This window comes from Argentina anserina, chromosome 2 (assembly GCF_933775445.1).
Source record: "Argentina anserina chromosome 2, drPotAnse1.1, whole genome shotgun sequence".
Classification (NCBI taxonomy): domain Eukaryota; kingdom Viridiplantae; phylum Streptophyta; class Magnoliopsida; order Rosales; family Rosaceae; genus Argentina; species Argentina anserina.
In genome coordinates this window covers 34,694-59,232 of record NC_065873.1, presented here as the reverse complement: position 1 = coordinate 59,232, position 24,539 = coordinate 34,694, and the positions used below count along the sequence as shown (strand labels likewise).

The 24,539-nt window shown below is 37.6% G+C and overlaps 2 protein-coding genes and 1 long non-coding RNA gene across 3 annotated transcripts; 2 read left to right on the top strand and 1 right to left on the bottom strand.

Annotated features, from left to right (window-relative positions):
• The first annotated feature begins 1,163 nt into the window (after positions 1-1,163).
• LOC126785314 (uncharacterized) lies at positions 1,164-5,799 on the top strand. The gene is made up of 8 exons (XM_050510955.1): positions 1,164-1,477; positions 1,564-1,631; positions 1,875-1,941; positions 2,064-2,218; positions 2,316-2,386; positions 2,942-3,010; positions 3,300-3,400; positions 5,306-5,799. The coding sequence occupies exons 1-8, from the start codon at positions 1,220-1,222 to the stop codon at positions 5,603-5,605; spliced, it is 1,089 nt and encodes a 362-aa protein (XP_050366912.1). The 5' UTR covers positions 1,164-1,219; the 3' UTR covers positions 5,606-5,799.
• A 1,052-nt stretch (positions 5,800-6,851) lies between these two features.
• On the bottom strand, positions 6,852-13,896 carry LOC126785313 (beta-glucosidase 42). Its single transcript, XM_050510954.1, has 13 exons — positions 13,736-13,896; positions 12,841-12,907; positions 12,630-12,688; positions 12,289-12,364; positions 10,801-10,875; positions 10,648-10,735; positions 9,920-10,145; positions 8,798-8,913; positions 8,061-8,275; positions 7,939-7,973; positions 7,744-7,846; positions 7,465-7,573; positions 6,852-7,234 (listed from the first exon to the last, which is right to left on the bottom strand). Exons 1-13 carry the CDS (start codon positions 13,829-13,831, stop codon positions 7,039-7,041), a joined length of 1,461 nt encoding a protein of 486 aa, XP_050366911.1. The 5' UTR covers positions 13,832-13,896; the 3' UTR covers positions 6,852-7,038.
• Positions 13,897-20,470: 6,574 nt separating this feature from the next.
• On the top strand, positions 20,471-21,698 carry LOC126785227 (uncharacterized). The gene is made up of 4 exons (XR_007671033.1): positions 20,471-20,553; positions 20,794-20,886; positions 21,241-21,342; positions 21,557-21,698. It is a non-coding gene; the product is annotated as an uncharacterized LOC126785227 (long non-coding RNA).
• Positions 21,699-24,539: the final 2,841 nt, after the last annotated feature.

The window sequence follows — 24,539 nt, the reverse complement described above, 5'->3', positions numbered from 1 at the left end:
CACCATGACCACCTGCTTTAGATCCATGATTCTCATCTTGAGTAGTATGATTAAAATTACTTTTCACAAGTAAACTGCTCAAATCTTCCACCTATATAAGATTGTCCATATTCAAACCTTTTAACTCCACCACCCTGTCGACTTCCACCACTACCATCACCATTTCCACTACCACCACCACCATCATCATCACTATCTGAACTATTTGGAGTTACTACACCACCCCACACACTAGCATTATCAGAATCATTTTCCGGGTCTCCAACTTTATCAGATAATACTTTGTTTACATCAATTCCAAAATTAGTTGCCTATTCTACGACATGTGGAGGAGGGTTGTCATTTTCATCATCGAGGTGTGCAGGCATAATCCAATCATGAAGAGGATCAATGTCATTCTGAAGTGTTTCACTAGCAACATGAAGTAGATTGATATAGTTGTTTTCATTGATCACATTATTCTTTACTAGTTTATCACGTAGTCGTAACTTCATATTGTAGTAATAGTATATGAGTTTTTGCAACTTCATGAGACTACGTTGTGACCCTTTATTTTGGATTCCTTCACGGTTAAGGAGAGCACTGGTCACTGATATGGCTTGACTTTTAAGAATTAAAACTTGAACTTTCACTCCTCATCTCGATATATTTTACGAAAAATTAAAAATTAACCGATTGAAAGACTACTCTTCTAGTCTTATTTTTTATATCCCTCGAGGCTCGAGGTGATTAGTTAATCAAAAACTCCAGGTCAAGGAGAGTCTGAGATATCCTCAAGTTGAGTTAATTTTTTTTAAGTGAGAATTTTCAGATATTTCTCTAAAATATCGAAGATATATCAGATATATCAAATATATCTTAAATATCATAGAAATATCGGAGATATTTTACGTTATCAGAGAAATATCGGAGATATTTTACGTTATCAGAAAAATATTGCAGATACGGGAAAAAATAAGATATTTACTTTTAAGATATATCATTTTTTTATTAAAAAATGAAAATATCAAATGATATATTAGAAATATCGAAGAGATTTCGTAACTTGGTTGTATCCTTATTATATTTTAAATTGAAATAAGTTTTAGCCTAACTGCAATACAAACTTTTTTGTGAGATCAGACTTATCACATTAATAATTCGTGGGCAATATGCCTAGTCAAGCCGAGAATAATAGTCTTCACGGAATGCAGAAGCTTCAAATTGAAAGTCCTGTACAATGCTTCGACTATGGCTACTGCTATTAGTACTTTGCGTGCCTCTGCTACGACGGGTCAACTCCCATGAAGAGTCGGGTGAATGGAGCTGCGAGTCGGACTCAGACATCCGAATCCAGGCCCAGTCCGGGCCCGGCCTTATCACCCTCGATGGTCACACCGACGATTGGAAGGACGTGGTTGGTTCCGAGTTCCCTCTTCTCCCTGCTCTTGACCCAGATGCTGAGAACGAGTACACAGCTGGAAAGATGACTGTCAAGGTAGCCTTCGATTTATACCAGACCTTGTTTTAGGACTGTTTACTCTTGTTTGTCTATTTTGTCGTTTTGACATAGCTGGTGTACAGGCTTTGCATGATGGCCGTGATGTCTTCTTTATGGTTCAAGTTGATGGGGATTACGCTTACTCAGAAGGGTATGCTTGATTGTGTTCTACTGTTACGTTTTGTGGAAACTGATTTGCAATTAGATACTGGATGTTGTTGTTGTCTTTAAAAAAAAAAAACTCTTTTTGTTTCATTAACTCGTCACTCGGTTGCATCACGTTTACAGTTATCTTTGACGATGATTATTTCATAGCTCAGCGCGTAAGTTGCATTACGCCATTACCAGTGAATTTCATGCCTTATTTTACCTCTTGTTTTATTATCTTACTTAGTGAGAGTAACAAATGCCCATCTATTGCGCTCATGTTTCAAATCGGTGAAGCTGCAACTTATCATAATGTAAGTTTCTTCACTGGCCTATTGAACTATGCATTTTTTTCATTCTTTTTTCTATATTCCTGTACAAAATATTTTGCTCAAGTATTGGGATGTTCCAACCCAAAGGGATTTTGTATTGCTAGATGGGCGGCTGTAAGGAAGGAGTTGACTCTTGCACAAACAAGACTTGCAAAACCCATGAAGTTGATATTATGCACTTCTCTATTGGAAATGCAATTCCTGGACGTCTCTATGGTGGCAACCCAATGGACAACAGGGATGGAAATGGAGGTGACAGGTGCAGCAGTGCATTCCCATTTATTGAGTTTTATACTAGTGATCCACATGTTTAATGGACTCTGATTTAATTGTATACTGTCATTTTATCGTAGCAGGTTTGGTCATTTGGTTGATCTTTATGCTTGGAACCCACACTGTAGATACCTAGATGGAATTAGCTCTTCAGGTATTCGGTATTCCTAAGACTATTTATTCTGCTGGTACTTTTATATGAATGGAGGAATAAGGCTACTCTATACATTAGAAAAAGAGACTAGCTTTACAATATAAGATAGTGTAAATGAAGTGCTACAAGCGCTGTAGAGAGTGACGACAAAGAGATAACAATTTATGAAGGCGGCATTGAACTTATTCTGGTAAACTCAATGTCAAATTTCATGATCCTCCAAGATAGTTCTGTGTTGAAAATTGTTCACCCTTTTCATAACACCCAAACTCAACAATATCTCTGGTTCATCTAGCTGGCTATTATCTTATTATGAAATGACTTCTGTTACACTTTATTTCCATTACAGAAGCTTCTAACTGCACATGATATAATTTAATAACGTTGCCCAATCTTACCTCCATTGGAAAATTTGCCAACAGTAAATAGCACTCTTTTAGCCCCCCTCCCTCAGTCAAAGAAATGAAACAAACACTCCTATGTATGTTTGTTATTTATTTTTATTTTTTGGTGATTTTTGGGGTTCTAATTAAGCTTATCTATTTCAATTGTCAGAGAATGATACTAGTGCACAAAATGATTGGAAAGGCTGTTGGTGGCACAGTAGCTTGAATGTTCACTCAGGTATAGGAGACGTTATCAATCATAGACATTTGCTTTTGTGACTCTGTTCATATATATATATATATATATATATATATATTATTTTCCAACCTCGATAAGCTGTGTCACTTCAATTAAGCGCTTTTTGGCTTAAACTTGTTGGCTTATGTTCATTGTAAAGGCTAAACCCTATTCCCTATTTATGGCTAGATTGTGCAGTATATTATACACACACACACACTAACTTCTCCTTCCCCCCAAAAGTTTTCTTTTCCCCTCAATTTTATATCTTTCATTGTTACTATGACAGGTTTTGTGGAAGAAGATAGTCCTTATGCATCAGATGGTCAGAAGGGTACATTCTATTTTGAATTCTCTAGGCCTATGAGAACTATGGATCGCCTCCAACAGGTCAGCCTCTAGATTTTGAGCTACATAAAATTGATTCTCAAAGATGACATCCGCCGCACCAAAAAAAAAAAAGTTTTGCGCATTTTGTGTTGTATGTTGGGCATGTTGCTTGCAGATTGGTCTGTTCTTGTGGTTTCTTATTGAACCAAGATAATTACGACTAGCATCATCTAGTGGAGTTGCCAATTGAAGAATATATTCGTTGGACAAATCATGTGATGAAAGTGTTGTTACTCATTTCGGACTTTGCTTTTTTACTTGCACAAACTGCAAATTTGGCTTCTGCCTGTTGTTTATATATGTAGTCAATGTCAACAAACTTACCTGCCCTTGGAAAGATAACTTTTTTTGCTTCTCGTTTCTACCATGCTGCAAGTTTGTTGTGAGTAATGCTGTAAGTTTGTTTTGGGAGGATAATTGAGTAAAGGAAGATCAGCTGTAAGTGTTATGTCCTAGGTTTTTCTCTCTCTAGTAAGAAACAAGAGTATTGCAAGATTCGTCGATGTTTCCCTTGTATCTTTATAATGGAATTTGGCTTTAGGAGAAACCTTGACGACTTGGAGCAGCTTAGCTGGTTGTTCTTCTAAAATATTTGGAAGAAGCTTGCTTCTCGTCGATGGAGGTCAAATCAAGTTGGAATAGTTTGTGTTTGGCTCTTGTGCAGCGACCAATCTTGTTGGTTTGGGGATGATTTCTTGCAAATGTTATTGTTTCTTTTCATGTATCAGGGATAACTTTACTCATTTATTTCTTTTCTCTCATCGAAAATCATTTATGAAGTTGATTTTCTGGTAAGGTTTGTGGCTATTGAGAGGGTTAACACTTGCAATCTTGTCAAAAGGAGGTGTTGCATGTGCCTTTCTCGTCGCTGGTGCAATTTATCGTATGGGTTCCCCACCCCCACCCCCATATGCCCGTTTGAACCATGTCTTCCTCCATTGCCATCTTTCTTTGAAGTTGTGATGCAAGGTATTCAAGGAGATTGGCAATTATTTGGTTTTTTTTTCTCCAAAGGGTTGCAATGAGCTGGTGAGCAGTCGCTTCATGGCTTTGGGAGAAAGGCAAAGCCGGATTCGTTTGTCTTGGGTCTTATAAATGGAGCAAAACAGAAGAATTTTGAGGTTTACGAGGGGTTAGGATGATTTTCGGGATCGAGTGCACTAATTGTTTAGTTTATAGGATGTTTTGTTTCTTGTTATGATGGTTGTTGTGCTGGGAGGCTGATCTCTTGTTCTGGTCACTGGCTACTAATTTTTGTGCGCGAGTGTGTGTGCCCTCGTTCATTCTATATACTCTCTCCTTTTTGTATCAAGTCTTTGTTTCATAAAAAACAGAAAAATGTTCAGAAACTTACTGTGAGTCTTTTTGGATTGATAACTGGTCTGTGCCAGTCTGTTTATCCTATAACTGACCTTACATGCTTATCGGTGTCTCGAGAGGGTTCCCTCACAATATGAACTTGGTGGACCCTTAAGTTTCTAGCATGCAATTTTTAGAAGTGTTCATTGTTCAGTCCCCCCTGCAAGCATCATTCCTGAAGATTAGCCTAATCGAATACTGTTTAGTGACGTGATTATGTCCATTTTCATTCGAGTTTTGTCTACTTAATTGTATCTCTTTGCACATTTGGAAAAGTAAACAGTTTTGGATTCGGCTAATTTTTGTATTCTTGCATTTGAATGTATAAGCAAAATAGTTCTGGTCATTGATTAAATTGCATGCTAGCTCGAAATCCCACAAAATTTTAAATTTGAGGGAGTTCTGTAGATTGAGCCCATACACACAAATAGCAAGTAAAATATTGAACTTGTATATTATTTTAAATAAGAGTATTCAAATAATCATCATGTAAGGAGAAATATACTTTTTTAGAAGTCTGAAATCAGTATTACTTGGTTTGTGCAGGATGCTCAATTCACAATTGGTGGATCAAGTAAGATGTCAGTTGCCTTCTGGTATCCTGTTGATGGAAAACCATGGCATGGCTCTGGACACTATTCTGTTAGCTGTGACTGGGTTCACTTGGATATATCTTTGGAAACTTCAATGCTAACCAAAGTGAGACAAAGTAGTTCAGTCAGTGCTGCTAGTGTTTTTGCCCTTTTGCTCTCAGTAATCTCATTATGTACTTCTGTTTTTATCGGGTATTGGGTTGTCAAACCCAAAACCATCCCCTTCACACCTGTGGACGATGACAATCTTTAAGATTTCCAGTGGTGGAATCAAATCGAGTTGTACTTCTGTTCTGGTAAAAGATTTTCTTTTTTGGTGAAACGGACTGTACTTAAATCTGCACTGCATTACTGCATGTCCATCCATGTCATTATTTAATATAACATTTTTGTTAAATTTCGAATTGTCAAATTACTTTATATTAATTATTGAATAAACCTACTTCTTAATCACATTTTTTCTTCTTATCTATTTAGATTTTATGTCAATATAAGTAGTCCTTGTACAAATTATCAATCAATTTATTAATTGTTAAGATATCAAACTAAATCAAAATAATGAACGAATCAAATCAGTCATAGATGAACCATTCATGTTCACAATTGCCAAATCAGATTTGAGTGTCTAAATGTGTTTCAATTTGAATAAATGCCAAATCAGATTTGAGTGTCTAAATGTGTTTCAATTTGAATAAAAGTTTGTAGAGATAATCTACTGTATATACATTAAAAACTAAACATTTAAGATGATTGAAAAGTGGGTGACAAAAAAAGTCATCATGCTAACTTAGTGGTCCTTATTGAAAAAGCTTCCTAGTTTCTACTTTCCACATATTTAGAACTGATACCTCACATTGATAAATAAATAAGAAAAGAGGAGCCGGATGGCAAAATAGCTGGTGCCATGTACTGCAAATGAAAACATCAGCTTCTCACGCAATTTGCATATAATACAACACAACCCTAAGGCAAAATTGGTGCAGGTGGGGTAATTAGAGACCATTTGGGAATTTGGATCACTGGATTTCAAGTGAATTTAAGAATTGGTGAGATTCTTGATGCAGAAGCTTGGGGCCTCTATTTTGGTTTGAAGGCTGCTGTTAACTTGAATATCAAGAATTTGGAGATTGAGATTGATTATGCAGTGTTGGTTCACTTGTTACAAAACTCCAACCTATCCAACCATCCTTTGGGATCTTTGCTTGAAAGTTGCAATAATCTGATGGCGTCTATGGACAATGTGAAATTAGTGCATATTTTTAGAGAGTGTAATATGACTGCTGATGCTTTGGCCAAGTTTAGCACTAGTCATGAGATTAGTCTGGTGAAGTTTGACAGTCATGTGCATGCCTCTCAAACATACCTTGATGATCTTGGTTCTGTCTCTAGAGCCAGGAGATCTGGTGCTTGTTTTAGCACTTAATTGTCTGCTTTTGTTTTTCCGTTGGGCCTTTTAGGTCCCGTTTGTAACCAAAAAAAAAAAAGCTGGTGCCATGTAATGCAAATGAAAACATCAGCTTCTCACGCAATTTGCATATAATACAACACAACTGAATCTAGTTCCCGAATCATTTAAATGATTTGTGAAACAGAATAAAACTTTGCGACATGAAACAAGTTATCGAGGTCCCTTGCATAAAATTAATGCATGTAGTAAGCAAATTTGCGTGAAAGATTAATGGTCAGTTATTCATCCTTGCCATCTTTTCCTTCAACATTTTTCAAGAACCGCAAGAACCAGTACGCAGAAGATTTCGGGTGGCGGGAGAGCCCATTCTTGTAGTCAATGTAAACCAAACCAAAGCGTTTGGTATAGCCTTGAGCCCACTCGAAGTTATCCAGTAATGACCATGCAAAATATCCCCTCACATCTGCTCCATCCCTGTCCATAATTTAAAATTAAAATAATAATAATAGTACGTATTTTTCCTTGCCTTCATGTTCATGCATAATATGAGTGAAGATGCCAACATTTAACTAACTCCAAGTCGTTAGTTAAACCAACAAAAATGCCTCGCCCTACCAGTCTACCACATTCAGACAGCACATGACAAAAAAGATCGATCTATTACTAATTCACAGGAAAAATCAATGAAAAAGCAGTCGAGCTACCTCATTGCATTGCTGACTGCTGCAAGGTATCTTTTAAAGTAACTAACTCTCAGCTTGTCGTCTAGCATTTCATGAAGTGGGGAGGAATCATTATCCTCATCATCCATACCTGTAAAGGTTTAAGAGAAAACGAAAAGGATCAGTTTGTTACCAAAACCAAAGTAAATTCTTTTTTTTTTCTTTTTTAACTTTTTAGGGAGGTGATGGTTAATGAAACTACCCATTGGTATAATATATTGGTTTTTCCTTTTCTTTTCTTGGGAATGGATGCATTCATACCATTCTCAGTTATAAATATCGGTGGATTATTGTATCTCTGTGATATGTGATTCAAGACCTTATGGATGCCCCAGGGAACAACATAAAGCCATTCTGATGCTGCCTGCCAAGCAGAATGTTTTAGTAGACTGGACAAGGTATAAGATAAATACGTGCTCAAAAAAATTGTGAGTTTGAAGATGACGGAGTTCATACCTTCTCACCAATAATCTCACCTCCTTCCCATTTATCTGAGGAAAAAGAGACAACACTTAGAGCAAGATAGCCACACAGTTTTTCTTAACAAAAATTAATGATGAAGTAATTAGAGACATCACCAATTCTCTCCATCTCTTGTGCTCTATAAAAATCACCCTCCTCAGGGCTGTCTTCTACATGAGCAATAAATCTTGATGTATAGTGATTCAGACCAACAAAGTCTAATGAGTTCTTGAGCAAATCCTTATCTTCCTCTGAAAATATGGGAAGCCGATCTCCAAGTCGTTCACGCATAACTTTGGGATATTCTCCAGAATATATTGGATCTAAGTACCTGTAGTTGAAGTGGATTCTAAAAAATAAAATGGGAGACAAAACTATCTAAATTCATTTGGCAAACTGCCTGAGTTGGCACTGGAGCTGAACTAAAAGAAAACTGTCAAGAAAACCCAGTGCAATACAAATTACTCATGTTCTGTATTTTGAAGAAGGTTTTCACACATGGCAGCTAATACAATATAGGTGCAATTAATAAGATTCTCGTCGTACCAGGAGGCAGCAAGACGAGTTAGAATTCAATTTCAATCTGTTACAACTTTTTTTTGGAATTATTATCATCCAAAATATACAATATTCTGTACTTTAATAATTAAATAGAGTAACTTGTTAGTTTTTATCCCCACCTGATCCACCCATCCTAGATACCAATATAGATTTGAGCCAATGACCTCCATGCGGTTAGTTAGGTCAGCTAACCAACAAGCGACAGCTCACCGGAAATTTTGGCAGATTCAAAACAATATAATCCGATAATAATAGCTTTTTATTTTATCACAACTAGAGAACAAGTAAGTACCATCCAAGCTGGAAATCTAGGCGCCTTGCTGCAGCAATTTTGTCTTCAGTTTTATTTGAATTAGCCTCTGCCCATTCACAGTCTACTGCTATTCCTATTTGTCCACCTTGCTTATCCTGAAAGGACACAGATAGTAGCAAGAGTTAAAACACAAATAAAATTGTATATAAATCTCTAACTAATAGAATAATTCCTAATTTAACATATTAAGAGACTTTTAAAAAACATGGGAACAGAGGGATATGCAAACCAGTCACTGTTCACTAGTTAGAGCCTCTTGACAATGATTTACAAAGTTTCAGTCAATTCATCAGATAACAACAGTGAGACTGAACACATATTCACACAACTCAGACAAAACCACTTAAAAGCCCAAAGTCATCAAAACTCACTTCCAGATCCACAGGAACCTTTCAGTATCAACATGTGTTGCAATCTTCCAGAACCTGCATGTCGGTACATAGTTGACTGTGATACCATCTGTTCTGACCCAGTGACAGAGTCAGCAACCTTGGCATCATTCCCAACAGGGACTGGACACTAATTCGGCTCCTTGCAATTCCTTGTACAAGCAACTGAACCCAAGCTCTTCATGGAGTGGTAAATTTAGTAGGTATGTGTTTATATTTGTATGTTGTCCCTTTGTATTTCTGTTGGCTTGTTGTCGTATATTATATGTTATGGAGAGGTTTGGGTAAATAAACATCTAGTGGAGCCAGTGACTCCAAAAAAGGGCCTACGTATAGATAGAAAAATAGATAGGTAGAAAGATATCTTAGACCAATGTTAGAGTCACGATGTCCACACGATACACAAAACTTGGGGAGCAACAACAAATCACTCACAGATTGGCCTGAGAAGAGAGCTTGTTTTTGTGTGGGAGGGACCAGATGGTTCTTTAATTGTAATCTTCAGTTTATCTCGATTCAGCATTTTCACCCAGGGACGTAAGTCAATCAATTTGGGTGGGTCAAGCATGTTAAGTCTTGAGTTGTTGAGATCGTTGTTTTCTGGTTCAGTATACTAGATTACAGTGGCTTGGCTGCATTGCAGAATTTATACGGTCTGCCTCACCCAGAAACTAAAAAGAATAGACAAGACACAAGTAATTGAACAGCATACCTTATACTTGCTTTGGTATATTGAAACAGCAGCCGCATGGGCCAACAATTGATGGTGTGCAGCCAAATATGGTTCTGAAGATGCATGTTCATGTTTTCCAGGAGCAAATATCCCATAACCGTAACCATTGACAGAAGTCTGAAGAGGCTCATTAATTGTGATCCAGTTCTTTACTCTATCGCCAAAACTTGCAAAGCAGGTGTCTGCATAGACTGAGAAGTATTTTCTGCATTTACAGAAAATGTGAATAGATGACTTTTAGTTGTCTCGTTCAATATTCAACTCCAAATGTGTCTAGAATGAGAAAGGTCTCCTTTAATAGATATTGATTTCAGATGAAAACAAAAAGAAACATTTGTTCACCAGATAATGCTATTTCATTGCCTATAGTCCACCAGATAACTCTATTTCTAGCATCCTTTCCTATTCTTAGCTCCATATAGTATTCAACCATGCACTCTGTAGATATAAATGTTCAATCATGAAATGAATTTAGCCACAGGGTCTCTAGATATACACAAGAAGATGTGGTCTCTAGATATACACAAGGAGATAATAATGCTTCAAACTGCCTAAAAGCTAAGAATATTGACAAGTTAAATGTAGCAAATTATTCTTTCACAAAATTTTTCTTTCCCACATCTATAAAATATACTGACATGAGAAATATTATTTAGAACCAAGTTATTTGCAAAATAACTTTAACTAATTTACGACATTGTACTTACACAATCTGCTTGTTTAACCACCCTCCCATACTTTCATGAAGATACAATGGCAGATCCCAATGGTATAGTGTTACATAAGGCTGGATGCCTGCAAGAATAAATTGATGAATTCACTGATGCAACCGGAAGGAAAACAGTATAAATAAATCACACCTTTTTCAAGGAGAGCATTGATGATATTATTGTAGTAAGCAATCCCATCTTCATTGACTTTGGTTCCTAGACCATCTGCAAACAGATACATACGAATATACACTGTTATCCAGTTAACCTTAGCCAAAAGAAACATGGAAAATGCCCAGCCCCCTAAAAATTAATTGAAATTAGCTTCTTATGGATTTCCGCATAGAATATCTACACTGTAATCTCAATATGTTTAGATACTCTAGACAAGTAACTACGCTGTACTCTTCTGTAAGGAACCAATCATCAAATTTCTATAAAAATCAGTGCAGGTTGTAATTTTCTAAAGGACCCCAATAATTAGAAAAAAATTTCCACCATTACGCTGAAGATTTAATCACTAATATTTCCACTTAGCACTCTCAAAGTAAAAATTGGTAGTCTTTGTTATTTCCCACAATCTCGAAAAGTTTTTTTGTAGATAAACTTTATGTCACTCGAATAGCTCCCACTATATTTAACATTTAGCTATGAGTGTTGGGAGAAGTCAATCGTTTCCACCCATAGATAGCTAAATATATTTTCATCACTTTTGCATTGCTAGGGTGTGTACTAATTCCTCTAGTCTTCCGTCATGTTAGGACTATGGATTTTAGGGGGACTTGAGACTTGAGAGATCACGAAGTATCTTTATCATCTTGGCAGGAGTATTATTCTTTATCATCACATTGTTGTGGATCGGTCAGTAAGTGTGTCAAATTTCCTTCTTAATCAGAATTTTCATTGCCCCTGCTCTGACTGCTGACTTGATCTATCCGCACCAAATTTCCTTCTCCTCTGTAGCATGGAAAGCTATAGTTCCTCTCACCATAAGGGTGTTAGCTTGGATATTGTTAATGGAAATATCATTACATGACATTGTTCAGAGGAGAAGACCTGCTATTCCTTTTACCTCATGATATTGATGGGTGTTTAATGTGCAGACCTGGAACTGAGTACATGAACCACTTGTATTTACAATGTGAAGTTGGATTAGCTCTGTGGAGAGTGGACAAAGGGTTTTGTAATTGAGACTTAAAAATCCATTGGTTCTGTGTTGAACCTAGCCACAAGTTTTGAGGAGGTAATAGAGAAGCTGAAGTTTTTGTGGAGAAGGGTTCGATTGTGGGAACCTCTATGGGCATTTGTTTCCTCATAATGCAGAAATAGTTCACTCCAGGCTACTCTTTATAATTGGAGTGCTACTCGGCTTAACCCTCTCTCTTTTTTTTTAGTTTTACATTTTTGTTGTTTGATTCCTATTTTGAGATGCAAACTAGAATATGGCTATCAAATTTATTGGACACTTTGCTTACTCTATTACTAGCAGAATCTTTATTTTTTAAGAAAAAGATGTCAAGAAAAATCCAATGAATAAAGTGCAACTATTCTACAAAGGAAATTATAGTAATAATAATATGGATTTAAGGTTCAACTCCTTTTACAATTAGCAAGAAAATGCATTACTAGGGCACATACCAGGGAAGATTCGAGACCATGATATGGAAAACCGATAAGCATCAAATCCCAACTTAGCAATGAGATCAACATCTTCCTGTGTAGCATTTTACAGTTTGTGATACATGTTAAGTATATGCCATGAACTGATATTCCAGCCTTTGAGTAACACTATGGACAGCTGTAAAAAAATCTAATCATGTATTCTTTTTAAACTATTTAAACCAAAAATACTACTAACAGATTAGGCTCGCGTAAAATGTGTCTTCATCCTTCAGAATCCACATAATAGGGAAAAAAGAAGAAACAGAAAAATAGTAAAAAGAAGTGATGTGATCATGGCTCAATTGGTTATCACTAACCTTATACCGATGATATTGATCCACAGCAATGTCACCATTGCTTCCATCAATGATCTTGCCTATCAAGAAATACATGCAAGTTCCATAACCCAAAAACAAAGCAAAGAAAAGTACAAAAATGGTAGAAAAAAATCATCAAAAGATGTGAAAGCATCAAGCAAGATGCTACTCCCTGGAAGGGACTGCCATAAGCTTGATGCATAGAATGTACCTTTAGTGTGTGTAAAAGCATCCCAGATACTAGGACCCCTGTTGTCCTCCTTGCAGGCACCTTCAACCTACAAACAAACAAAGCTAACTAAGATAATCGACAGCAAGCTTTTAGAGATTCAACATAGTGCATTGGGGTCTAAGACTACTGAAAAGGGAGAGAGAAAAACAAAAAACTCCTTTTGCAATTACTTTGTTTGCAATATATGCATTGTTATTTGGTTGCACGCTTTATTTTAAAATCATCAACATGAGTAAACCAATAGGAGCTTTATTTTATTTTGACTTTCATATTTTAATAGCCAATACATGAAACACATTAGAGGATCTCAGATGAATTCGGTTGCTATTTTGTCGAGGCCAAAGAAATTGGTTGTCTGCTAAAAATTTAGAGGGTCGTAATAATTTCTTAATTTTTATTTTCTTTACTATTCTGGCAAACAGGTCAACAAAATTGGGGTTGAAGAAAAATTTAGTGAGGCAGACAATAATCAACTGTTCTTCAAAAGAGATAGAACTCTTCACTGAGGCATAAAATCAATCACAGAATCACAACAACATCTAGTATACAACTATGCATCAAACAGGTGTGAGAAGCAAAATGTTTGGAAAAAAATGCAAAAATTTAAATTTCATTAATAAAAAAATTATGTGACAAATTGTACAGAACCACTCAATTGTGGTAGATCAATAGCATAACAGACGAAACCAGATAAAAGAAAAGGGAACAGTGCCCACTGCATCAATTTTCTCTTCTGCAACAAATTGATGATAAATAGGAAGAGAGTTCATAGTAATACTGTGATCAAGGTTCCGAGGACTGATGCAAATGAATGTCATGCGTGCAAGAATTGAATGCGATTTTTGGTTTCACAGGAGATCTGGATTGTCCTGACCTGATAGGCCGAAGTGGCAACGCCGAAGACGAAGTCAGGAGGGAAGGCACTGCGAGAGATTTCATCTGCTTGTTCACATTCCTTTAAGAACTCCATCTTACCAATTCTTAGGTACAGTAGCCAAGATAGATAGCAATGCCTTGCTTTTTAGAGGGCTCGTAGTTGTGTGGCTGTCTCTGTCAAATCACTCAAATGGTTAATCGAATTCAGAGAAAAAGTTAATAAGGATCGTTGGGTGAAAACGGTAATAAATGATAATGTAAAGATAACAAAATGTAAAGCTAAAAAACATTAAAAAAATTAGAAAATAAAAGTCTTCTAAAAATAAAAACACATATGTGCAATCGTGTTTGAACACAAGATCGCCACAATATATATCATAAAACCTTTTATAAGTTATTTATTTAATAATTTTAACTGAGATTTATTTTTTTTGGGGCTCTAGGAACAGGCTTTCTGGGCCTATAGCCAGGGCCGGGTTTGCTACTGTGTCTTCTCACAGTTGATTTTATTTTAATGTCGTTGCATCAGAATTGCTCATGTAGTCATACTGCGAAATTTCTCACACACACATCGGTGTAAATGGGCGGTTATCTATTTAATAAAATGGAGAGAAGTTTTAAATACACACTCATAGACATTTAATACACACCCATATTATTTAATATTTCAAAAACGATTATGTATGTATGTTAAATGACCAAAATAGTACATGTAATAATTAAAAAAACAAAATTAAATCAAATTATTAAAAACGGAGATTTTTTTTGGAAACAATTAAAATAAGAGGAAAAGAAAAATTATACGGAAATCTTTAAATTAGTATATATTTTGATGCAAAATTAATGGAAAAAATAAAACAATCAATTCATTCCTTAATTTTCACAAAAAAAAAATCATTTCTAATTTTAGATCAAGAAAAAAAATTATAATTTTCATTTCATTAGATTTTCATCAACTTACATTCTTAAAATAAGGAAATGTTCACCTTCAGCTTTTCTTATATATATATATATATATATATTCTTCATTTTGTTTATAATTTTCATGTCTAAATGATTTTGAAAACGACAATTACAATCTATAATGATTTAGAAAAACAAACAAGAATCGACATGAATATTTCTAAGATGTCAATATAAATATTAATATATTAATTACACTAAAAAGTAGCTTTGTATAGCTAAATAATGAGGTATTTTGTGATTTTTATTCAAGAGTATTTTGGCAGTGTTTGGTAGAGCTTCTTGGCTCTGGTGATTATAAGTTAAGCCCCTTAAAGTGTTTGGTAAAGTGGCTTCTTCCTTCCGGCTTCCAAAAGCCTTAGCTTTTTTTCTTGGCTTTTAGAAGTTGGTACCCCCAAGCTTTTAGAAGCAGAAGCCTAGAAAACACGGAGAGAACTGTAGCACAATTAAATGAAGTTTTCAAAATACCTTTAGGTACTCCTCATCTATTTCAATAATTACCTGATCCAAGTTCTTCTTCGGTCTTCGTCTGTTCAACCTTAACTCAGCATGTTCTTAATAAGCTTTGATCGAATACAATAAGTGACTCTAAGGAACGCGCCCCAAGCGCCCCCTTTCGAGTCTTAGGGCAGAAGCAATCGAGAGAAGTTTACTCTGTGCAGTGGTTCAGTGGATCCTTTTCGATCTTATGGGTGGCGTGGGTCCTCTGGTGGAGGGCTTGCTGGCCGGGTTTTGGAAAAGATATGTATTGCTTAGAATTTCATGGCTTATATTTTAACAGAATAAGAAGATCTGCATAGAAAGCTATTGCCAATTGAAGTTAGTGATTGCAAGTTCATTTTTGTTTCTATATTTTGGAGATGAACTGAAAACCCATATATTACATGTTACAATATTGACATTATAAACCCCCGCTTGTAATTTCTCATGGTAATTGTATGTTCAATTTGCCGGGGCTTGATTTAATGAAAACTGTGGCTAAACACCAAATACCTGCTGCTACGTGCTGATTTTCATTTAATCACCAATCGTTTGACATGTAGTCTTCGTGTTAACAATACAACGGGATCATATTATTTGAGTTAAAAAGGTGTGACTACATGTCCAGGACTCCAACAATACAACGGGATTATCTTATGTAACAACTATACTTGTTACTTTGGTTGTTAAATAAGACTTTTGGAGGCCTCTTTCATATAGTTCGTCTCGGACCTCTGAAATGCTTATTACAAGTGTGAAAAGATTAGAAATTATATATTATACCTTCATACATACTTCAATAAGATCAATTTCAGTTAAAAGGAGGGTTTTAAAGGAGAAAGCGATCTAGTGGTATGAGAAGCATTGCGGCTACTCCTAATTCAACATATCACTACTCTTCTTCTTAATATTGATCGAGGGGAATTGAATAGGATGTCAAATAGTTAAAGTAAAGCTCGGTCAACTAATTAAGTGAGCTTTATTGGTTGGGACACGAAGAAGACTTGAAGCAAGAGAGATCGAAGAGGGACAGACCCATTTCATATAGTTATGTCACGCATTGTCCAGAAAATGCATGCATGCATATAGGCCAAGCTAGCACTTGGGTCAAATAGTTGAAGTAAAAGCGGGGTCAAACTAATTAAGTCATTTAAGTGAGCTTTATTAATTGGGACACGAAGAAGAGTTGAAGCAAGAGAGATCAAAGAGGGACAAACCCATTTCATATGGTTATGTTACACTTACGTACCACAACATATAGTTATGTTACACTTACGTACTACAAAACATGGAAGTAAAGCTCAACCCAAAAATAATATGCAAACACATGTCTAGCACAAATACAATTCCGAGCGCTACTTTCAAGTCCACAAGACACTGGCTAAAGCTACTGGCAACAAGAATTGAGACACGGTATAACCAATTATATATACTCTATAAAATATAGGATACGGTACAACCTTTCTAATTAGTGTCTTATTACTAATTAATTGTTGGTGGTGGTGTCAGACTACAGAAAACAAATGAGAATTTACATTTCATTGGATCGCCAACATTTGAGAAATTTGACAAACATGTCCAAATATGATAATTCCCCAACTATATAAAGACACATTTCATAGTTTACTTTGCATTTCTTTGAGAAGAACTGAGAAGGAAGGTAAGAAATGCACATGCTACATCAGAATTGAGAAACAAACACGGTGCAGAGTCCTGCTAAACCACAAAGGCAAAGTCCAACAAAAGCGAAATAGGGAAAATCGGCAATAATAGATGTTCGATTCTAAGTAAAGTGATTAAAAAATGAGAATTGAAACCAGTCAACCAAGGAGCTATTCCGAAAGGAGTTAAAAATTCGAGAGAGAGAGAAAAAGAAGATTTCTTTTAAGAACTAGAGAACATAGTGGCATCTTCATCAGAAATATGTATATGCTTGTGCTGCAAAGATTGCATGCAGTGAATGAAACACAATTGAAATAAACGGTAAGCAGTATGAATGATATTAAGACGGAAAAGATCAGAGCCAAGGGAGTTTAAGAATAAGTATCAATATTGAGAAAGAAAGAGAGCACAAATATGAACACATTAACATACAAGATCATATTTGTTAGTTTGATACACGTTTAGATACACGTAGGTTGACACTTGACACAGTACTTACATTTTGTTTATTACAATATGTATAAATCTAGAAGCGTCCTTGTACATCTCTGGTTAGTTCTTTTCTGCCATTTCCCAACTGAGTTGTGTCTTATTTGCACTCAAGGTGTTTGCACTCAAGTTTTGATCAAAAAACTAAACATACAAGATAATATACCCAGCAAGAAAAATAGAATAAATTGAAGATGATGGATAGCTGTCAGTTTCACTCGCCCACAACCTATATGACCAAATGCCTCAGTGGCTTGTGGCCTATAAAAGCCAAGGATTCCCGCACAAAATCTCTCTGCTCTACAAAAGCTTTTCCCGCTTCTTCAAAGCTTGCATTGCTCCACCAAAACCTCACTTCGGCTCCTTCCTTCCAAAAAAAAAGCCTCACTTAGAGAGCAATGGATGATGATGAGGATCCTCATTTCTGGGAACACTATTACTACCAGTTCCGGTCATTGTAAGTCATCAGTGTTTGATGTTTTCCTCGTGACTTTACATTCTAAATGTGTGTTTGCTAAATGTGATCGGCTTTGTGTTTGCTCTTTAGCTTTCCTCTTTGGCTTGCGAAAGCTTGTTATATTTTCAGAAGTGAAATTTTCTTTTGAAAAGGCCTGATTATTAGATTTGTTAGCAGATATTGAATGCTTGGTTTTCTTCTGCAGAGATGAAGAGGACCTTGCCTTCTTTGAAGAGATTCCTCCTGTTGTGCATAATGAAGTTCATGCTGAGAATGCTCAAGCAGCATTGGCAGCAGCACAGATCCAAGCTCCTCTCAACTTTGAAGATGCTCAGAACGCCGCTGAAGAAGCAGTGGTCCAAGCTCCTCTCAACTTTGGAGATGATCAGAACGCTGAAGCAGAGATCCAAGCTGCTCTCAACTTTGGAGATGTTCAGAACGCTCAAGGAGGAGCAGCAGCAGAGATCCAAGCTGGTCCCAACTTTGGAGAGGCTCGGGAGGCTGAAGCAGCATTAGCACTGGTCCAAGCTGCTCCTAACAATGCGGAGGCTGAAGCAGCAGCACCACTGCTCCAAGCTGCTCCCAACAATGCACAGGCTCTCAATGATGAAGCAGCAGCACCACTGCTCCAAGCTGCTCCCTCCTTTGGAGAGGCTCGTAATGGTCAAGCAGGAGCAGCACAGGCTCAGAACCCCCAAGATACAGACTCGAGCAACCACGGAAAAACCCGACGTCACGGAAAGAAAGAAAATAACAGCAGATACCATCCCTACTTGCGTGACCAAATCAAGGTAGCAGCAGCCGCAGTGCTTGGCTTTGCCATGGGATACTTTGTCCGTTCTCAGAAGTGAGATACATTTCATTTCGCATGCAAATACCCTGTATGGTCGGATCTTTTAGTTGACTTGCGCCATTTTCTTATTGTTGGTGGAAAATGGTGCTGGAGTGATTAGTGTCTAGTGAATGTGGAGCTATGTTTGTAAGTTTTTCTATGTTCATATCATCTCTTGGCTACTTGTTCAAAATTATGAGCTTAATACATCCACAGTCGGCAAGTGGTTTGCTAGAAAATGGGGATTAATCTAGCACCAATATTGTATAATAAAGCAATCGTAATTCTGTGGTGAGATTGTCACTCACATCAATGATGCTCAGGGTGGTGAGATTGGATAAGGACTTTGGCAGTGATGTCGCGAAGCCATTCCAATAAATGTTGATAACAGAAAGACAATGTAAAGCATGAATGCAATCTGATAACAGCCCGCTGATGTAGGATATGTACGGATGTATACAGGTTGCATATAAATCTAAACCACTTACAATAGAGTGAACCAACTTCGCAGGCCACGTTGCTCGGCATTTTCAATCCTTCCGGGCATCCTTTGGATCAACTAGACTAGCTGAGAGCAAGGTGGACGGTTCCTTATTAAGTAAACCTTGAGCTCCCTCAGCAAAAACAAGATAGAGGCCAATGTGCAAGAGAACACCAAAAGGGTTGACATTGTGTTGTTCTTCTGGTATGTATTTTATTAACGATTGGGTGGCATTATAATGGGTTGGAGTTTAAGAAGGAAATGGCATTATGATGCAACTAATGACTGCCAGGGTTTGGTCTGGAAAATCTCCGAGACAACAAAACATGGAGTCGAATACGGTTCCTGATCCTCATAAGTCATAACTCATCATTGTCAACTTGAGTGCTACTCAACTTTAACTAAACAATGGTATACTAATGGCTTGTAATTTCACAGTGCAAGACTATACTTTTATCATCTGTTTCAAGCTTTCTTGATCATTGTTTGTTTTGTTCACCATTGTTTTCACAGATGAATTATGCACCTTATCTTTCTCTATTAATCAAGCAAATAGACAAATAGTGCTTATGAAACTGCTTCTCAAAACCCAACAATCACCTTTATTTATTAATTGTTTTAATATAGAGAACTTTGCTCACAGTAGAAAACCAAGGAGTAGCTCGATCACTATTCTACCTGATCTGCAAACGACGTTGTTCTCCCTCTTCTACATGGCGCACCAGTTATTGGTAAGAAGAATGGTGGAAGACGAAACCTCAAGCAGAAATGTACAGAAAATCGACCAAAAAGGTGTGATTACTGATTAGGTAATTGTTGATATGATGAGGGTTTCAACTTTTATTTTCCAGATTTGTATAGCTCTCGAAGATATGGACTGGTAAACAAAAAATATAAATTGAGTGAAGGCTAACATATGGCACTTGGAAAAATGCCCAAGTATGTTATCGCTACGCTTGGTAAGATTTTTAATTGAACCAAACATAATTTGATCACAGTACAATTTACTTTTAATGGGGTAGCACGGTAACTCGAAGAGCATGAGACTAATGTTAACTTTCTTAATTCGTTCTTACTGTCCCAGTAACTTTAGTGACAAAAGGATCCAACCGCCCAAACTCAATCAAGCGAGGATCAAACGGTCATGATGAAGAGTACGAGGGGGAATTGAATGCTTTGTCGGCTACGCGCGTGGAGAAAGCCTCGCTCAGAGTTTGCTCCTTGACGTAAAACCACCGGTTCACCACAGCTCAAAAGGAAACAATAAACTAATCCCTCTCTCCTCCGGTGGGTCACAAAAGAAGAAGATGAAAGAATCCCTCGAGTGCAATCGACCCAAAACGAGGCCGTTTCGAAGTGTTTTCTCTCCCAATATAAATACTCCCTCACTTCGGCTCCTTCCTTCAAAAAACAGAGCCTCCTCTCTCTTTAGCTCACAGGTTCTTCGCTCAGGTACGATCGGAATTTCGCTTTTCGATTGTTACTTCTTCTGTTTCTGTTTGTGTGTTTTGCTTCTGGCGTTGTTTTAATATGCAATTTCATGCATGATTTTGTTCTGGCGTTGTTTCTATATGCAATTTCGTTAATCTCCTCAATTTCAGTACCAACTATTTGAATCCCCTAGTTTTATATTCGATTTCGGTTTCAATATTTCGTTGATTTTGTTTTTGATGTGTTCGGGCGATTTTTTAGGGTTTCGGCGAGGGTGGGATCGTCAGCAGCCAGTTTGATTTCGCAAACGACTTCTCTCTTATCTCTTCCACCGAAGGAATTTGTACTTTGGAGGTAGCATTTTCGTCTAAATTGTTCAAACGGCTGTCATTTTTAGGAGGCCTGAAAAACTTATGCTATTGAATTTAGATGACTGGTCAATATGTCAGTTTCCACTCTTGTATCGCAGTATTGTAGTTGATAGGATGCTGAAACATATGGAAATGAATAGTGTAGATTAACTCTATAAACAGTTAATCCTTTTCAATGTGAATGTTGAGTCGACTTGAATTTGGAATAAACACGCCTGAATGATTAAACCTGCTGAATTGATTTTATCTTGGAGTTGTATAAACACGTGTTTTTAATGGAGACTTTGATAGTCTGGTTTTTGTTATGATTTTGCTTCTGGCGTTGCTTGGCTTACAGGGAAACCTGTTTGGCTACATTTTCTTCATCTTTGAGAACAATGGAGGATGAGGATGCTGATTTCTGGGCTGACTATTACCTGCATAACGAGTTCCGGGCATTGTAAGTCCTCAGTGTTTGATTTTTTACTCGTGACTTTACATTCTAAATGTGTGTTTGCTAAATGTGATCGGCTTTGTGTTTGCTTTGCTTTGTGTTCGATTTGACTTGGGAAAACTTGTTATATTTTCAGAAGTGAAATTTTCTTTTGAAAAGGCCTGATTATTAGATTTGTTAGCAGATATTGAATGCTTGCCTGCTTGGTTTTCTTCTGCAGAGATGAAGAGGACCTCGCCTTGTTTGAAGAGATTCTTCCTGTTGTGCATAATGAAGTTCAGCCTGCTGCAGCAGTTCAAGGAGATCCCGGTCTTGAGGTGGGCGGACGAGGAAGGGGAAGAGGAACCCCTCTTGATGGTGAGCTTGGGGAGGTGCAAAGGGGCAGAGGAGGAAGGCGCAGGGTAAGGGGCAGGGGAGGTCGAGGAGGTGTGGGTGAGGCAGTGGAATATTTTTACCTTGAAGCAGATATAGGAAGGGGAAGGGGCAGAAGGGGCAGAAGGGGCAGAAGGGGAAGGGGCAGGGGAGAAGTTGATGGGCGAGGGAGGGGTGTGGCTGCTCCAGTGGACTCTGAACAACCTCAAGGTTTTGAAGCAGCCACAGCTGAGATCCAAGTTGCTCCCAACTTTAGACAGGATCAAAACTCTCAAGAACCACCACCACAGCTCCAAGCTGCTCCCAACTTTGGACCAGGCTTGATAATCCGCAAAAGAGCCCCTCGAGGTCCCACAAAGAGAGCGAAGAAGGAGGAAAGCAGATTGCAGCCGTTCCAAGCTCAACCGGAATCCCAATTCAAGGCAGCAGCAGCCAGAATGCTTACCTTCCTCGCAGTACTCATGTTTGGATACCTCCTTGGTTCCCACAAACAGAGGTAGATTTCATAAGTAGATTTCATAATTAGGAAAATTAGGTCAATGGAAATGCTCTAGGTAGTGTAAGGGTTTACAGCATTACAAAGTCTCGTCTCTTGAGTGCTGTACAAGCCATATCACCAAGAGCCAATTATAACGAACTCAAGAAATGAGGGCTTCCACTCTGGAAGCTTTGATTGTGCAAGTGTATGACCTTCATGATCTAAGAAAGAGATTTCTTAGATTTCTATTAGTGAATAGGACTAAATTTCTAGCCTGGTGGAATAATACATGCAATCATACAAGTATATTGGACGTAATGCTTGGTTTATGATATGCTGGCTGGTAAGTGTAAGGCTATGAATGGAAGAGATGAATGATGAATAGAGTTGAATATCATAAATATTACGTTTATCTCTATCTTTTTTTTTTTTTTTCTCTTCTATGTTTCTGGCCTGGAAACTACAGAGTAAGAGATGTTGGTGAAAAGAGTTTAAATTAAAAAAAAAAAACAAATAATTAAAGAGAGTCATTTCAAAAGAAAGAAAGAAAGAGTCTTAGTTAAAGTTCAGACATCAATCCGAACCAAAAAAAACGCCAGGGCTTCTTTAAGCAAGCTGATGTTAAGGCACTGGCTGCGAATTCATGCCCTCGCCGGCCTCAAGTTCTTAAGGAAAAGCCTCTGAGTCTTCAACAAATACACCGAGCTCATTGTCAGCCTCCAAAAAGAGCGCCGGGAATAATTCAAGTTGTTCCGCCTTAGCTAAGAAACCTTTGGATTATTGATTCTAGGAACTGGTGTAGGCCACCACGGGAGCACAAATGCAAACCAACCAACAGAGTTATAGAAATCAAATCCAACATCTATAGGTGGATCAAGTGGACTCTTCTCTAACGTGTTTTCACGAAGATTGCACATGACTATCTGTTCCGGAAATTTCAGGTAGATGATATCCTCATTGCTTGGCAGGAAACCTAGCACGTCCAGTTTGCCTGATTTTTGTGCAGTGATCTCAGGATCTTGGGAAACCATGTCCAACATAGGAACACCGTCAAATATCAAAGTCCATTCCACGTTGCCTGAAGTTTCTCTCAGTTCCCAAATACTAATAAATCCACATATATAAAAGGGGTATATTCGCAAACGCCCCTGGCACACACCTAGTTGGAGAGCTTGGTTTAGTGATCCGAAGACAGGGATGATACGAATACCACTAACACTGATATTAAATGGATCCAACTCAAGAGTAAAGCCTTTATAATTAAACCAGTACAACTTGCCGTTGAAAGCCACGCCGGACCGCCAGTAAATGAAAGAATCAAAGCATTTTGGTATTTGTGCATTAGTAATACAGTCTTTCTCGGTCCACTCCCCTATCTCAGAAGAGAATGCCTCCACACAGAAACCGTGTTCTAGTCCTGTTGACATTGGAACTATTCGCACAATCGCCCACCTATAATCGGCATTACCTTGATCAGCATAGTAGGGATCACAAAGGAATCCCGCCGGCACCATCTTCCGGTGAACTCGAGGGGTGGAAGGGAGAGCCACCCATTGCTTGGTTATTGAATTGCAGATGTAGTAGTCACGCTGATCAAACCGGGTTGCGCAGCACAGGACCAAGTCATTGAAAGTTGCTTCCACAGTTGGTGTATTATCACGCTGCTTAACACCTTTGAGGAACTCCATTGAATATATCCCTGGAAGTTTGGAACGAGTGGAGGTGAGGGGTATGAGTTTGTAATCACCAAAGTGGCGCATAACATGAGCAGTCAGGTAAGGCCTCGTCGGAAATTCGAGATGAGATAAAACCCGGCTAACGAAATAAGTTTCAGAGATGAGATCAAACCAGCGCTTGCACACACGCTTGCACCCGAATATGGCCTTAAGGTTAGGAATTCGAGAAAGTATTTCGACAACTATACAGTCGGGGATATCAGAAATTGTGGTTGTCGATTGTGGTGGTGAATTTGTTATGCATTTCTTGAACCTTTTAGATGGAGAGAAGAGAGGTAATAAGGTAGCAGTACGTCTTTTGCGGCTGTTTGTGGTAGCACCACCCAGATAGTGATGTAATAAAGGTATCACGGTGCTGAAAACCTTGCAGTTATACATTGCTGGAAACAATCTCGTATTTGGTGAGGAACAAACTCATGTTGAAGGTTTGCGTATTTATAGGATTTCTACTCATATTATTATTCCCACGTAAACAAGGAATTATTATCCCATGTATAGAAGGAATAGGAAACGTATATCTGCATTCCCCTTTCTAGGGAGTAAAACAAAACTAAATCTGAGAGAGAGTAGTTGTGACATGTGTCGAATTTTGATGAGTGGCACTGGTTTGGCACAAA

What these genes read in the sequence shown, in the direction of transcription:
- LOC126785314 (XM_050510955.1), top strand. Translation starts at nt 1,220, where the DNA reads ATGCTTCGACTATGGCTACTGCTATTAGTACTTTGCGTGCCTCTGCTA. An exon ending in GATGGAAATGGAGGTGACAG is followed by an intron (nt 2,219 to 2,315) that starts GTGCAGCAGTGC and finishes TTATCGTAGCAG; the next exon opens with GTTTGGTCATTTGGTTGATC. An exon ending in CTATGGATCGCCTCCAACAG is followed by an intron (nt 3,401 to 5,305) that starts GTCAGCCTCTAG and finishes TGGTTTGTGCAG; the next exon opens with GATGCTCAATTCACAATTGG.
- LOC126785313 (XM_050510954.1), bottom strand. Translation starts at nt 13,831, where the DNA reads ATGGAGTTCTTAAAGGAATGTGAACAAGCAGATGAAATCTCTCGCAGT. An exon ending in CTAGATTTCCAGCTTGGATG is followed by an intron (nt 8,276 to 8,797) that starts GTACTTACTTGT and finishes CTTCAACTACAG; the next exon opens with GTACTTAGATCCAATATATT. An exon ending in ACAAGAGATGGAGAGAATTG is followed by an intron (nt 7,974 to 8,060) that starts GTGATGTCTCTA and finishes CTTTTTCCTCAG; the next exon opens with ATAAATGGGAAGGAGGTGAG.